This window comes from Anolis carolinensis, chromosome 2 (genome assembly GCF_035594765.1).
Source record: "Anolis carolinensis isolate JA03-04 chromosome 2, rAnoCar3.1.pri, whole genome shotgun sequence".
In the NCBI taxonomy this organism is placed as follows: domain Eukaryota; kingdom Metazoa; phylum Chordata; class Lepidosauria; order Squamata; family Dactyloidae; genus Anolis; species Anolis carolinensis.
Genome location: NC_085842.1, coordinates 34,680,027 through 34,692,383, shown reverse-complemented (window position 1 = coordinate 34,692,383; position 12,357 = coordinate 34,680,027). Strand labels below are relative to the sequence as shown.

General features: G+C 41.4%; 1 protein-coding gene across 1 annotated transcript in view; it reads right to left on the bottom strand.

Annotated features, from left to right (window-relative positions):
* The window catches only part of LOC100562477 (sodium- and chloride-dependent creatine transporter 1), a 57,070-nt gene that overhangs the window by 12,093 nt on the left and 32,620 nt on the right, over positions 1 to 12,357 (bottom strand). Inside the window, exons 6-11 of the mRNA XM_003217866.4 lie at positions 9,947 to 10,081; positions 9,627 to 9,730; positions 5,431 to 5,555; positions 5,028 to 5,140; positions 2,015 to 2,155; positions 253 to 355 (exon numbers count right to left, since the gene is read on the bottom strand). Coding sequence (XP_003217914.3) covers positions 253 to 355; positions 2,015 to 2,155; positions 5,028 to 5,140; positions 5,431 to 5,555; positions 9,627 to 9,730; positions 9,947 to 10,081 — 721 coding nt within the window. The remainder of the gene's footprint in view (positions 1 to 252; positions 356 to 2,014; positions 2,156 to 5,027; positions 5,141 to 5,430; positions 5,556 to 9,626; positions 9,731 to 9,946; positions 10,082 to 12,357) is intronic.

Below are 12,357 nucleotides of genomic sequence, written 5' to 3'. Positions count from 1 at the left end.
CAAGAGCTACCCAGTGGACTCCTGCAATCCAGTGTTCACTAGATATATAGGTCTACATCTCTCACAATCTCCAAACAGCATTGCCAATGGCCATCTGTCGTGGCCATATTAGCTGGGGATGATGAGAATTGTAGACTGATGCACATGATAGTAATAGGTTAGAGGCGGCTATCCGATAGCATCAGTAAAAAGGCAAACGACAGCAGAAGGAAGGAGAATATTCCCTTGCTCCCCATCTTCTTTGGCACTTACCATAGACCCAGGCGACCACCACACACTCCCAGAAGGCCTGCCACAGAAGCGTGATTCCACTGGCTGAATAATTGTCAAAGAGCTGAAAGACATACATGCCTCCCTAGGAGCCACAAGATGAAGAGAAAGAACCAGTTGACAGATACCGTATTTACTTCATTATAACGTGCCTTCAATTGTAATGCACACTTCAATTTTGAAGGTGTGCATTGCAAAAAAAGGATTTGTTGCTGGATGTAACACACGGCTTTCCCTTCTGCTGTCTATCCCAGAACAGTTGATAAGCAAGAGGAAGCAGGCCAAGACTAGCAGACTTGTCAGCCTCGGTCTGGTGGATGAGCCGCTAAGGTTTTGTTCATGAGACCTTCAAAACCAAGGGGGAGGTTTTGAACACCTTGTCACTGAGACCAGTTGGGAAGTCATGCCCCTCCATCAGGCTGAGGTTGGTGAGTTTACCAGCCTTGGCCTGACAAAGGGTTGGAGGAGGGTCTATGTGAGCAATTTTTATGCTTTTATGGTTAGATATATTTTTATTATGGAACCTCCAGTGGTGCAGTGTGTTAAAGCGCAGAGCTGCTGAACGTGCAGACCAAAAGGTCCCAGGTTCAAATTCGGGGAGTGGAGTGAGCACCCTCTGTTAGCTCCAGATTCTGCCAACTTAGCAGTTCGAAAACATGCCAATGTGAGTAGATCAATAGGTACCGCTCCGACGGGAAGGTAATGGCATTCCATGCAGTCATGCCGGCCACATGACCTTGGAGGTGTCTACAGACAACGCCGGCTCTTTGGCTTAGAAATGGAGATGAGCACCAACCCCCAGAGTCGGACATGACTGGACTTAACATCAGGGGAAACCTTTACTTTTTACTATAATTTTATTATATAACTGTTTGTGCGATTTTAGGTTTTATTTATAATTGGTTGTTTGATGTTGATTGGTGTTGGGATTGAATGGGTTGTTAATTGTAGCCTTGTCTGCTTTTGTGTTGAGGCATTGAATGTTTGCCTCTTGTGTTTTTTAGTGTATTGTAATCCGCCCTGTGTCTCCTTGGTGAGACAGGGTGGAATATAAATAATGTTATTATTGTTATTGTTATTGTTATTTTAACAAACCAACGAATCTAATGTACACCTCAATTTTGGGTGTGCAATTCAGCCAAAAAAAGATGAACATTAGATTCAAGTAAATATGGTTATTCATACATGAATGTTGCTTTTTATTGCAGCTAATGATGCAGTGTCGTGAGTGTTGGGATATGATTTCAGAGACCAGAGTTTGAATCCCTGCTCAGTCTTGGAAAAACACTGGGTGAACTTGAACAAGTCACTCCCCTCAACCTTAGAGGAAGGCAAAGACAACTCGCTCTGAACAAACCTTGCCAAGAAAACCCTGAAATAGGGTCACTTTTGGGTTGCTGTAATTGCATTTTTATATCTATGTCTGATTCCCATACTAATCTCAGCCCAACTTTTCAATGTTGTGAAACTTGTCATTGGAGATAGATTTGAATAATGCTACACCTCTTGGGGGAGCCTCTTCCCTTATTAGATTTGTCTGAAATGTGCATCAGTTGCCACCAAGATGACTTTATTAATTTCAATTTATTTTTGAATTGATTTAATAGAAGGGGGTTCCCCCTGATAAAATGAGTAATTCATTTTGTAAATCCCTTTCTCTTTCCAGCCCACAAATTGACTTCATTTATCTTCATGTTAATTCTAGAGAAAGGATGCCGTTCATTCCTCCCTGTGTCGGCCTCACCTGAGTCACCATGGAGAGATCGAGGATGCAGCAAACCAGGCAGCAGATTGCGGCCGTGATCTCCCTGCGCGGTGAGCCCGCCCCGGGCTGCTGCGGGAACATGTCCAGGATACCCGTGATGAAACCCTCCACTCCCACAAACTGAGAGGAAGACATAAGAGAAGAAAGGAGAGAGAAAGAAAGAGGAGAGGATTGAATGACTATCAGGTGCTGGGCTTCATGCTACGTAATGCAGAGATGTTGTTTCCCCAAGAGACATATACATTCTCTATGACCCATTGTGGTTTGCACATTTTCCAGCTTTTGTGTGAGACTTTCTCTGATTCTGAAACATTACATTGTTTCTCCTTAGGCTTAATTACACTATGCAACAGTTTTTTTTTGTTCCTGGGTTATAAATGTCATTTCCTAATTAGTTCTAGCATCAAAACATGGAAAAGTTTGATTCAACTGCCAAAACTTTGTTTTTGCGGGACATCCTGCATCACATTTTGCTATAATGTTTCAATGAATATCTCATAGATGTGTAGCTGCGAGTTTTCCGGCCTGTATGGCCATGTTCTAGAAGCATTATTTTCTGACGTTTCACCTACATCTATGGCAGGCATCCTCAGAGGTTGTGAGGTCTGTTGGAAACTAGTCAAGTGGGGTTTATATGGCTGACTTCTCTGGTTGAATTTGAAGCTGCAAGGCTATTCAACGCTAATCAAGGTGGCCAATTGCAACATTCACACTTGCCTCAAACAGACAAGAGTTCTTTCTCCCACCCTGGACATTATTCTACACATATATAAACCCCACTTGCCTAGTTTCCAACAGACCTCACAACCTCTGAGGATGCTTGCCATAGATGTGGGTGAAACATCAGGAGAGAATACTTCTGGAACATGGCCATACAGCCTGGAAAACACACAATAACCCTATAGCAGCAAATCTTTAGTAAACAATTCAGTAAAAGCTTGTGATGGCCAAGAATGGCATACTGCTTTAACCATTCGTGATGTAACAGAGAAGGTAAAGAGCAGATGCCTCCAGGATTCCATATAGAGTATTTGTGGAGAAACGTTTTGGTTTTCTCCCAAAAGGAACATAATGCTCAACCTGGGGATGCAGTAGGGAAATGCAGCATAGAACAGGTAAAAAGGAAGTATGGCAATACCTGGCTACCCTAAATTAATCCAAGCCCCCAGGACTAGATGAACGACATCCAAGGGAATTAGAAAAACGAACATAAGTTATCTCAGAACCACTAACAATAATTTGATAATTTCTAGAGAACAGAAGAAAGTCCAGCAGACTGGAAGAAGGCAAATGATATCTCCATCTTAAAAAAAAAAAAAAAACCTGCCCAGGTAGCCCGATCTCAACTTTCTTACATACAGGCACCTGTTGACTTTGTCAACTGAGCTATACCAGGTGACCTACTCTTGATTTAAAAACAAGTTTCTGATATTGTTTGCATTTGCTGTGAGAATGAAGCAGCCCTCCAGATGTTGTTGGACTACAGTTCCCAGCATTCCTCACTGCTTTTTTTGCTGGATAGGGCTCCTCAAACATGTAGTTCAAGAACATCTGGATGATTCAAGGAATCCCAGTCCTGGCAGAGAAGGCAGAAAGGCATCCATATTGCTGGGTTGTAAATATGGGTTAGTGGTGCAAATTCTGAATTTTCATGCTCACCTCAGCTGCTGAGAGCTAAGGACAGAAATGTGTGTCTTCTGAACAGTCTCAGACATATTAAATGCACTTTTGCATTTAGCACGTTGGCTCTTACTTGGAGGGCTGAGGACAAAGAAGGCAGTGGTGGGCAGTCGAGAAGCAAGCTGGTAGTGTGACTTGACTCTTTTTAGAGAGAAGGGTATTTTGCATTTTGCTCATGCTTAGTAGCACCCTGAAAATCCCAGTGAAAATGCATAAGGTGCATCCAATTGGACACTGATGAGTGCTGGATACTCTTAAGTTCCCCTTTACAGGCTCTATGGGCATGCACCCCATTCTCAGATATATCTCTTATCTTGGATATATCGGGGCTGTCAACTTGCTGCCCCAAGCTTGTAATAGCATATTTATACCTGGAAAGCATAATACTGTCTCCTCAAGCTATGAAAAAGCTCCTCAAACTCCTCAACCACTGATGTCTGCAGATAAAAATACAGTTAAAGGCACAGAACAACCCAATTGTTTCTGGTAGCAAATTTGGGGCAGGCACTGATCATTAACGGCACTCCATGCAGTGATGGGGACGTTTACGGACAACGCGGGCTCTTAGGCTTGGAAATGAAGATGAGCACCAACCCCCAGAGTCAGACATGTCTAGACTTAATGTCAGGGGAAAACCTTTACCTTTACCTACTGATCATTACTACCTCCATATCCATACACCAAATTAGTGGTTTCCAACTTTTGGGCCTCCAGTTGTTTCGGATTTCAACTCCCACAGTTCCTTAACAGCTAGTCAGCTGGTTGGGATTTCTGGAAGTTGAAGTCCAAAACACGTGGAGGCCCAGAGGTTGGGAAGCATGGCACTAAAGGGAAAGTCCAAAAAGCAGACAGCTATGTTGATTCACATCAACAAACCTGTCTGCGGTTTTACTCTCTACAAGGTACAGGTCTTTTGTAAAGCTAATGGATCTTAATGGTAACTTCAAAACCAAACAACCCTGTTCTATTTTGTATTGAAACAGGGGTAGCTCACAACCATGCATTGCTGCCAGGACAGTCCATTTCCACCCCAATGAATGTGATGAGTGCAGCTAACCTAATCTTGGCCCTCTGGGTGTTTTGGACTTCAGCTTCCATAATTCCTGAATCTTGATCAAACTGGCTGGGGCATCTGGGAGAAGAAGTCCAAGAACTTTGGAAGACCAAAGTTTGGGAGCCACTGGCTGAGAAGGTAGAATGAGGAGAGTGGCTGATGAGATCATTGTCCCTGAAAAATCTCAATGCTTTGACCCTGCAAGGAGTAGATTTCCGACACTCTCCCCACACCCTTTCCAGCCCCACACGTGGTTACCTGGCTGTCCAGCCCCAGCACAAGGAGCATGAAGAAAAACAGAATAGCCCAGAGTGGGGAAAGTGGCATCAGAGTCACAGCTTTGGGGTAGGCAATGAAGGCCAGGCCAGGACCTGCAAGAGACAAGATCATTTGAGACGGACATTAGCTACATATAATTCTTCAAAGGTCTAAGAAGCTGCCTTAACCATTCAGGACACATCATCCACCCATCTTCTACTATCTGGATAACATTTCCATTCCCAGACCAGGGAATTAAATCCCTTGAGTCTTTCTCCATGCAAAGCAGACACTCCCCACCACTGTGCTGCTTTGACTCATGCAAAACATCCTGCAAAAGCCATAGGGAGGGAGGAGGAAATCAGAGTGGGGATGAAGGGGAATCCTCAATGCTGACACTCACCTGACTCTGCAACTTGGGAGATGTCCACCCCTTGCTCCGACGCCATAAAGCCCAATACTGAAAACACCACAAAGCCAGCAAAGAAGCTGGTCGAACTGTTGATCACAGCCAAGAGGTAGGCATCCCTATAAGGAGGAACAAGCAAGTCAGTTGCCACCAGGCAGACACCTGTATCCTGATCCAACCTCTCTCATCCAAAGGAAAGGCTTACGATGCTTTGGATGGGATTGCGTGGTACAGGGCTCCTATTCACCTGGAAGTTTTTCCCTGTCTGACCTAGAAGACCATCCCTCTAATTCAAGCATGGGCAATCTTCAGCCCTCAAGATGTTTTGGACATTAACTCTCAGAATTCCTGGTCATGAGAACAGCTGGCTAGGGTTTCTGGGATTTGGAGGCACAAACACCTGGAGGGTTGTAAGTTATTCAGGCCTGCTCTAACTGTGTGCTGCATAAATAATTCAGTGTGACACTACTTTTACTAACATGACTCAATGCTATGTTGTAATGGGAGTCGAAGTTTTACAAGATCTTCTGCCTTCTCTTCCAAATAGTGATGGTGCCTCACCAAACTACAGCTCCCATGATTCAGGCCCCTTCCAAACAGCCATATAACTCAGAATACCAAGGCAGAAAATCCCACAATATCAGCTTTGAACTGAGTTATCTGAGTCCACACTGGTGTAATTTAGAAATAGACCAGAGAAAAATGTATAGAAACATTTGAGTCAATTGATTTGTATTCTGATATATTTAGTTTCACAGCATATTATCACATACCATTTTGGAGAGACCGAATGTACACATACTGTGTTGCTAACAAATGTTTGGTTGGAGTATTGTTGATATATGTTTGATATAGGTTCTATACTGAAAACTGCTCTGTGTAGCATTTAAATCTGGATGATTGCAGTCTATAAATTTTATACTCTGTAAGTTACTACTTTGTAAGTTATGACTGTGTGCCACTACAGCTGACTGAATTTGGTCATCAGTTGTATTATTATTTGTATTATTGTTAATATTATTATGTATATGATGCTCTAATATACATATTGTGTTCTATGCATTGAACCTTTATCGTGGTGCATATTTTTCTGATATTGTTTAGAATAGACAGCTGTGTTTAGTTATTAATTTAGGAATAGACCTGAGAAAAATGTATAGAAACAGAAGTTTGAATATGAAGACTAAGGAAAATTAGTGAAAGGGTTAGAAACAGGGAAAGGAAACAGAACTGGAATTGGGGAGCTCTATAAGATGTCGGTATCAAGGGATAGACATAGAGGTTAGATATGGGACTGTGCAGTTTTCTTTCTTCTGATATTCAAACTGCCTTCTTGTATTTAATATCAAACCTACAGTATAACTAAAACTATTAAAAGGTGGCGTACATCTCTAAAGAGCTCTCCTTCCAAAAGGACTAGAGCTAGTTTTCCTACAATGTCTCTCTGCAAGTACCCTGTTTCCCCAAATATAAGACATCCCCTGAAAATAAGACCTAGTAGAGGTTTTGCTGAATTGCTAAATATAAGGCCTCCCCTGAAAGTAAGACCTATAAAAGTTTTTGTTTGGAAACATGCCCGCCGAATAGAACTCCACAACATGCAGGATTGGTAAATGTACGTACCATGGATTGTTGCGCATGGAAATAATGGTAGTAACAAGAATTCTTGATAGGATTCACAGTTTGTCTGCTTATGCTGATTTGTGATTACAACTACTGTACAGTATATAATAAATGTTCATTTTTTTGTTCAACAATAAATGGGAATTCTTTTTCATGGAAAAATAAGACATCCCCTGAAAATAAGACCTAGCACATCTTTGGTAGCAAAAATTAATATAAGACACTGTCTTATTTTCGGGGAAACATGGTAGGGGGCATTGCAGAGATGCCAGAGAATAATATTATGGTCTCCCTCCCTCCACTGCCATATATTCCAGTTAAAGTAGATAATGTGGGATTTTATTCAGCTGTGTGGAAGGGGCCTCAGTCATGGCAGTTGAAGTCATGTCAAACTGCATCAATTCTACAATGTATTATTGACTTGTTGTTGTTGTTGTTGTTGTTGTTGTTGCTGCTGCTGCTGCTGCTGCTGCTGCTGCTGCTATATATGCCACTCTCCTCTCTTAAAGGAGACTCAAAGCAGCGTAGATGCACTCCAGGTATGTTGAAGCTAGCTGTGAATGCTTTTTGGTAAAAATATGTGTACTCTGTACATGTTAAAAGTATTCCTTTACACATTTCCAGCATGAAAAAGCAGTTTGTTGGGATTGAAATTAAACAAGGAAGGCTAGCAATTTAATGTTTGATCTCTGTCTGGAAAGTAACTCCCTCCAGAAGATCAAAGTGCCTGCACTGTGGTGCTGAATAATGCTTTAGGGACATCTGTATGAGTCTGGAGGGAAGAAATGAAGATGATGTAGGGAAGAGAAGAGTCATATAGAGATGATACAAAGGTATGCTGTATTTCGACTTGCATCGGTGGCAAAATCTCTTTAAAAATCAGACTTCACCAATACAACTCAAAATTTGCAGCAAGAAAAGCTGGACATGGTGCAGTGCAAGCATATTTGTGCTGGAAAGAAAGCCAGATTCTCTAAACCTCGAGAAAAATCTGTCTGCTCAATGCACACCATACATATAAATGATCACATTTTAACTGGCTTCAGATTTAAGAAACAACTGAAAACTTGGATGTTTAGGTTGGCTTTTGGAGAGACAGCCATTGGATGACCAGCCTCACTATAACTCTATTCTGAATTCTACTAGGTCCCTCTTAATTGGGTATTTTAATCTAATGATTCTATTTTTACATTAATATTGCTGCTACAGTCCCCCCACCTATGAATTTGACTGAATTGTATTGGTGGTTGTTTAATACTATTACTGTTGTATTAACTTTTGTTTTAACTTTTGTTTTTATTACCATATTGTGTTTTAACCTGTGCATATTGTGTTAATGTATGTGTGTTGTTCTTTTGTAACATTGTAAGCCGCCCTAAGTCCTCGCAGGGAGATGGTGGCAGGGTATAAATAAAGTTTTTTAATTATTATTATTGTTATCTGTTTGCATACAACTCCCCAAATCCATTTGACTTCCACAGGCCATACTAGTTGGGGTCTTTAGAGAGCTGTAGTCTAATAAAGTAAAGAATCAACATATTTTAAGTCTTTCACGTATTATAGTCTTAAGGTTTAAGACCTTGCTTTTAATAAAAAGAGAGCAAGGCAGAGCATTTGTATATTTGTGTGAAACAGAGAGTGGCCACTCAAATCTGCCAGGTTTCTCAATTCCCTGTGGCCCTTTACACACTGACCCTATATCCCAGGATCTGATCCCAGATTATCGTCTTATCCCAGATTATCTGGCAGTGGAGACTCATATAATCCAATTTAAAGCAGATAATCTAGGATCAGATCCTGGGATATAGGGGCCACAGAGGTAGAAGGGATCTGTGTTGTATTGAATTTGCAGGCTACACACAAGGCTGGCAATAAATGCTTTGGGGAATGATTTGTAGGTTGAAAGGAAGAGGTCAGAGATAACAGAAGCTGATTGGGAATTATGGATGGGAAAAGATTATTTTTTAAAAGCCTACATAGCATTTTAAATCTTTTCTGTTACAAAGGGTTTGTGCACAATCTGTAAAATGTAGAGTCTTCCAGGATTTAGACTCGGGCTGGACCTACACTGCCCTTTAACCCAGGATTTGATCCCAGATTATCTGATTTGAACTGGATAATATGAATCTACACTGCCAGATAATCTGGGATAAAAAGGGAATCTGGGATCACTGGGTTGCTGTGAGTTTTCCAGGCTGTATGGCCATGTTCCAGAAGCATTCTCTCCTGACGTTTCGCTTACATTTATGGCAGGCATCCTCAGAGGTTGTGAGGTCTGTTGGAAACTAGGCAAGTGGGGTTTATATATCTGTGGAATGTCCAGGGTGGGAGAAAGAACTCTTGTCTGTTGGAGGCAAGTGTGAATGTTGCAGTTGGCCACCTTGATTAACACCGAATGGCCTTGCAGCTTCAAAGCCTGGGCGTTTCCTGCCTGGAAGCATTCTTTGTTGGGAGGATATAGGGCAGTGTGGAAGGGGCCACAGAGGGGAGGCTGCATGGATCTCAAGATGCATGGATCTCAAAGCTGAAAGTGTAGGGGTGGGTAATGGGCAGGTGGGGGACCTCACCTGTAGCAGTTGTTGTGGAATCGGTTGTAGCTGCCAAGTGCGGTCAGGGCTCCCAGCCCGATAGCATATGAGAAGAAGATCTGGGTGCCAGCATCAATCCATACCTGGGGTGGAGGAACAGCCGTGGTATAAACCCCACCGAGTGGGGGGAAGAGCTCTCGCTTGCATGGCCTGGCCAGGCCACCACCACAGGGCAGCGTTGGTTGCATGCAAGGGCCTCCTTCCCTGCACAGACACATGGGCTAGCTAGCCTCATCATCTCCCAACGGCTTCCCTCCGCCCCACAGCCAGCCTTCGCTTCCTCCCAGGTCTGTTCTTACCTGAGCCACAGCCAGCTTGGACCAGTCAGGCTTCAGGTAGTAGACGATGCCATCGAGGGCACCTGGCAACGTCACCCCGTGCAAGAGCAGCAAGATCAAAACCACGTAGGGGAACAACGCAGTGAAATACACCACCTGCCAAACAAGGATTGGGTTATGAGCCTACTGACATGGCAAGTGGATGGGCTACAAACTGCAAGGGACAGGCTGCCTCCTGTTTGGTGGGTCGGCAGATCTCAGTCATAGAATTGCAGAGTTGTCTATGCAGGAATACATAATGCTATGTAACAAAATTTGAAAAAAAAATCTGTTCCTGGTTTGAAAGTGTTATTTCCTGTTGTGTAGCACTTACTTTGAAATTAGCTGTTCTATTCCAGAAACTTCATTTTTGTGGCTGCCAAAAACTAAGTTGAATTGGTTAAGACTCTATGAGATATTCATTGAAAAAATATAGCAAAATGTGGTGCACAAAATAAAGTTTTTGCAGTTTGAAAAACCTTTCCCATGTTTTTATGATAGAACCAATTAGTAAATGACATTTATAACCCAGGAACAAAAATCATGTTACATAGTACAGTTGAGTCTCATTTATCCAACATTCTGGATTATCCAACTCTTTTTTGTAGTCAATGTTTTCAATGCATTGTGATATGTTGGTGCTAAATTTGTAAATACAGTAATTATTACATAGGATTAATGTGTAATGAACTACTTTTTCTGTCAAATTTGTTGTATAACATGATGTTTTGGTGCTTAATTTGTAAAATCATAACCTATTTTGATGTTTAATAGCCTTTTTCTTAATCTTTCTTTATTATCCAACATATTCGCTTATCCAATGTTCTTATTATCCAACATATTCGCTTATCCAATGTTGGATAAGTGAGACTCTACTGTATAATCAAAGCACTCCCAACAGATGGCCACATTCCATACTCCAGAAGCATATTCCACTATCGAACAACTCAAAACAACAGGAAATTCTTCCTCAAGTTTAGATGAAAACTTTTTTTGTTGCTCAGTGTCCTGGTCTCCAGAGCAGCAGAAATCAAGCTTGCCCCCTTCTCAACGTGACATGCTTTAAAACATTTAAATATGATAGCCAATGTGACGTCTGCTGTCTGCTTCAGACTGCAAAATATCTTCTATCGGCTCTGCTAAAAAAAACTCTCATTAAGCCCATCTCTCTTTCCTCCGATTCATACAGACAGACAGATGCCTCTGGTAATAACAGAACAGTGTCTGGGATTCTTTTCTTTTGTCTGTTTCAATAGCTGTGGGTGTGTTTCCACCAGGAATAATAAATCAAGAAAAATTATGACGCCACCTGATACAAAGCCAGAAATACAGACAGAGGCATTGGCTGGGCAAACTCCCTGCCATTAGAGCTGACATCAGATGTGAAATGACACCGGCGGCATTTGCTTGTATATACGATGCTGCCTTCTTCTGAGTGGTTATGTAACACCCTTCCAGACACCACAGTTCTTATATAACATCTGCCGATAATTGAGGTCATATGGAGCTTTGGGGAGGAGAGGAAGAACCCCTTAAGAAATATAGGTTGGATATTCACTCAGAAAATGGTTGTGGGTATGGGGCCTATGCCAAGAACAGAAAGGGATAGCATGCTATCAGATTTTTATCTCAGTGCTCATGAGACTGGAAGCAAGCTCAGCTTTCAGGAAAAAGGAATGAAGCATTTCAGCATTCAGACGCTGCTAAATTCTTCATTACCTTTTCAGACTACAACTTCCAAAATCTCCATAGCCAGTATTGGTCATATACTTTTTCTGGGAGCTGTAGTATGAAAGAGTAATTTCCTAAACTCTGTTAATTGGATTAGCTTTTCTCAAGTTTTTCCCTCTGGAAGAATACTTAAACTAAGTTTCAGTTCTCAGGGAAACCCAGAATAATAATAAAAAAAATGGAATCTACAACTCAAATAAACATATTTTTTTGTAATCACAATCTCTGGTAGAAGCCGTAACACTGACCAACACACATTTGGGTGCCTCAAATGTTAAGCCTGTTTCTGGGCATATCTGACCTGCTGATTTCAGAAATGGCACCAGTTTTCCCCTCTTAGCTCTAGTTTTTAAGATACAGAACATATGGCATCTACTACAGTAGAGTCTCGCTTATCCAAACATAAATGGACTGGCAGAACATTGGATAATAAGGAGGAATTAAGGAAAAGCTTATTAAACGTTATGATTTTAGAAATTAAGCACAAAAAATAATGTTTTACAACTAATAGACAAAAAAAGTTGTTCAATACACAATGGCAACTACTGTATTTATGAATTTAGCATCAAAAAATCACAATATATTGAAAAAATTGATTGTAAAAATATTGATTACTAAAAATTGACTATAAATAAAGATCGAATTGCATAAAATCACATTGT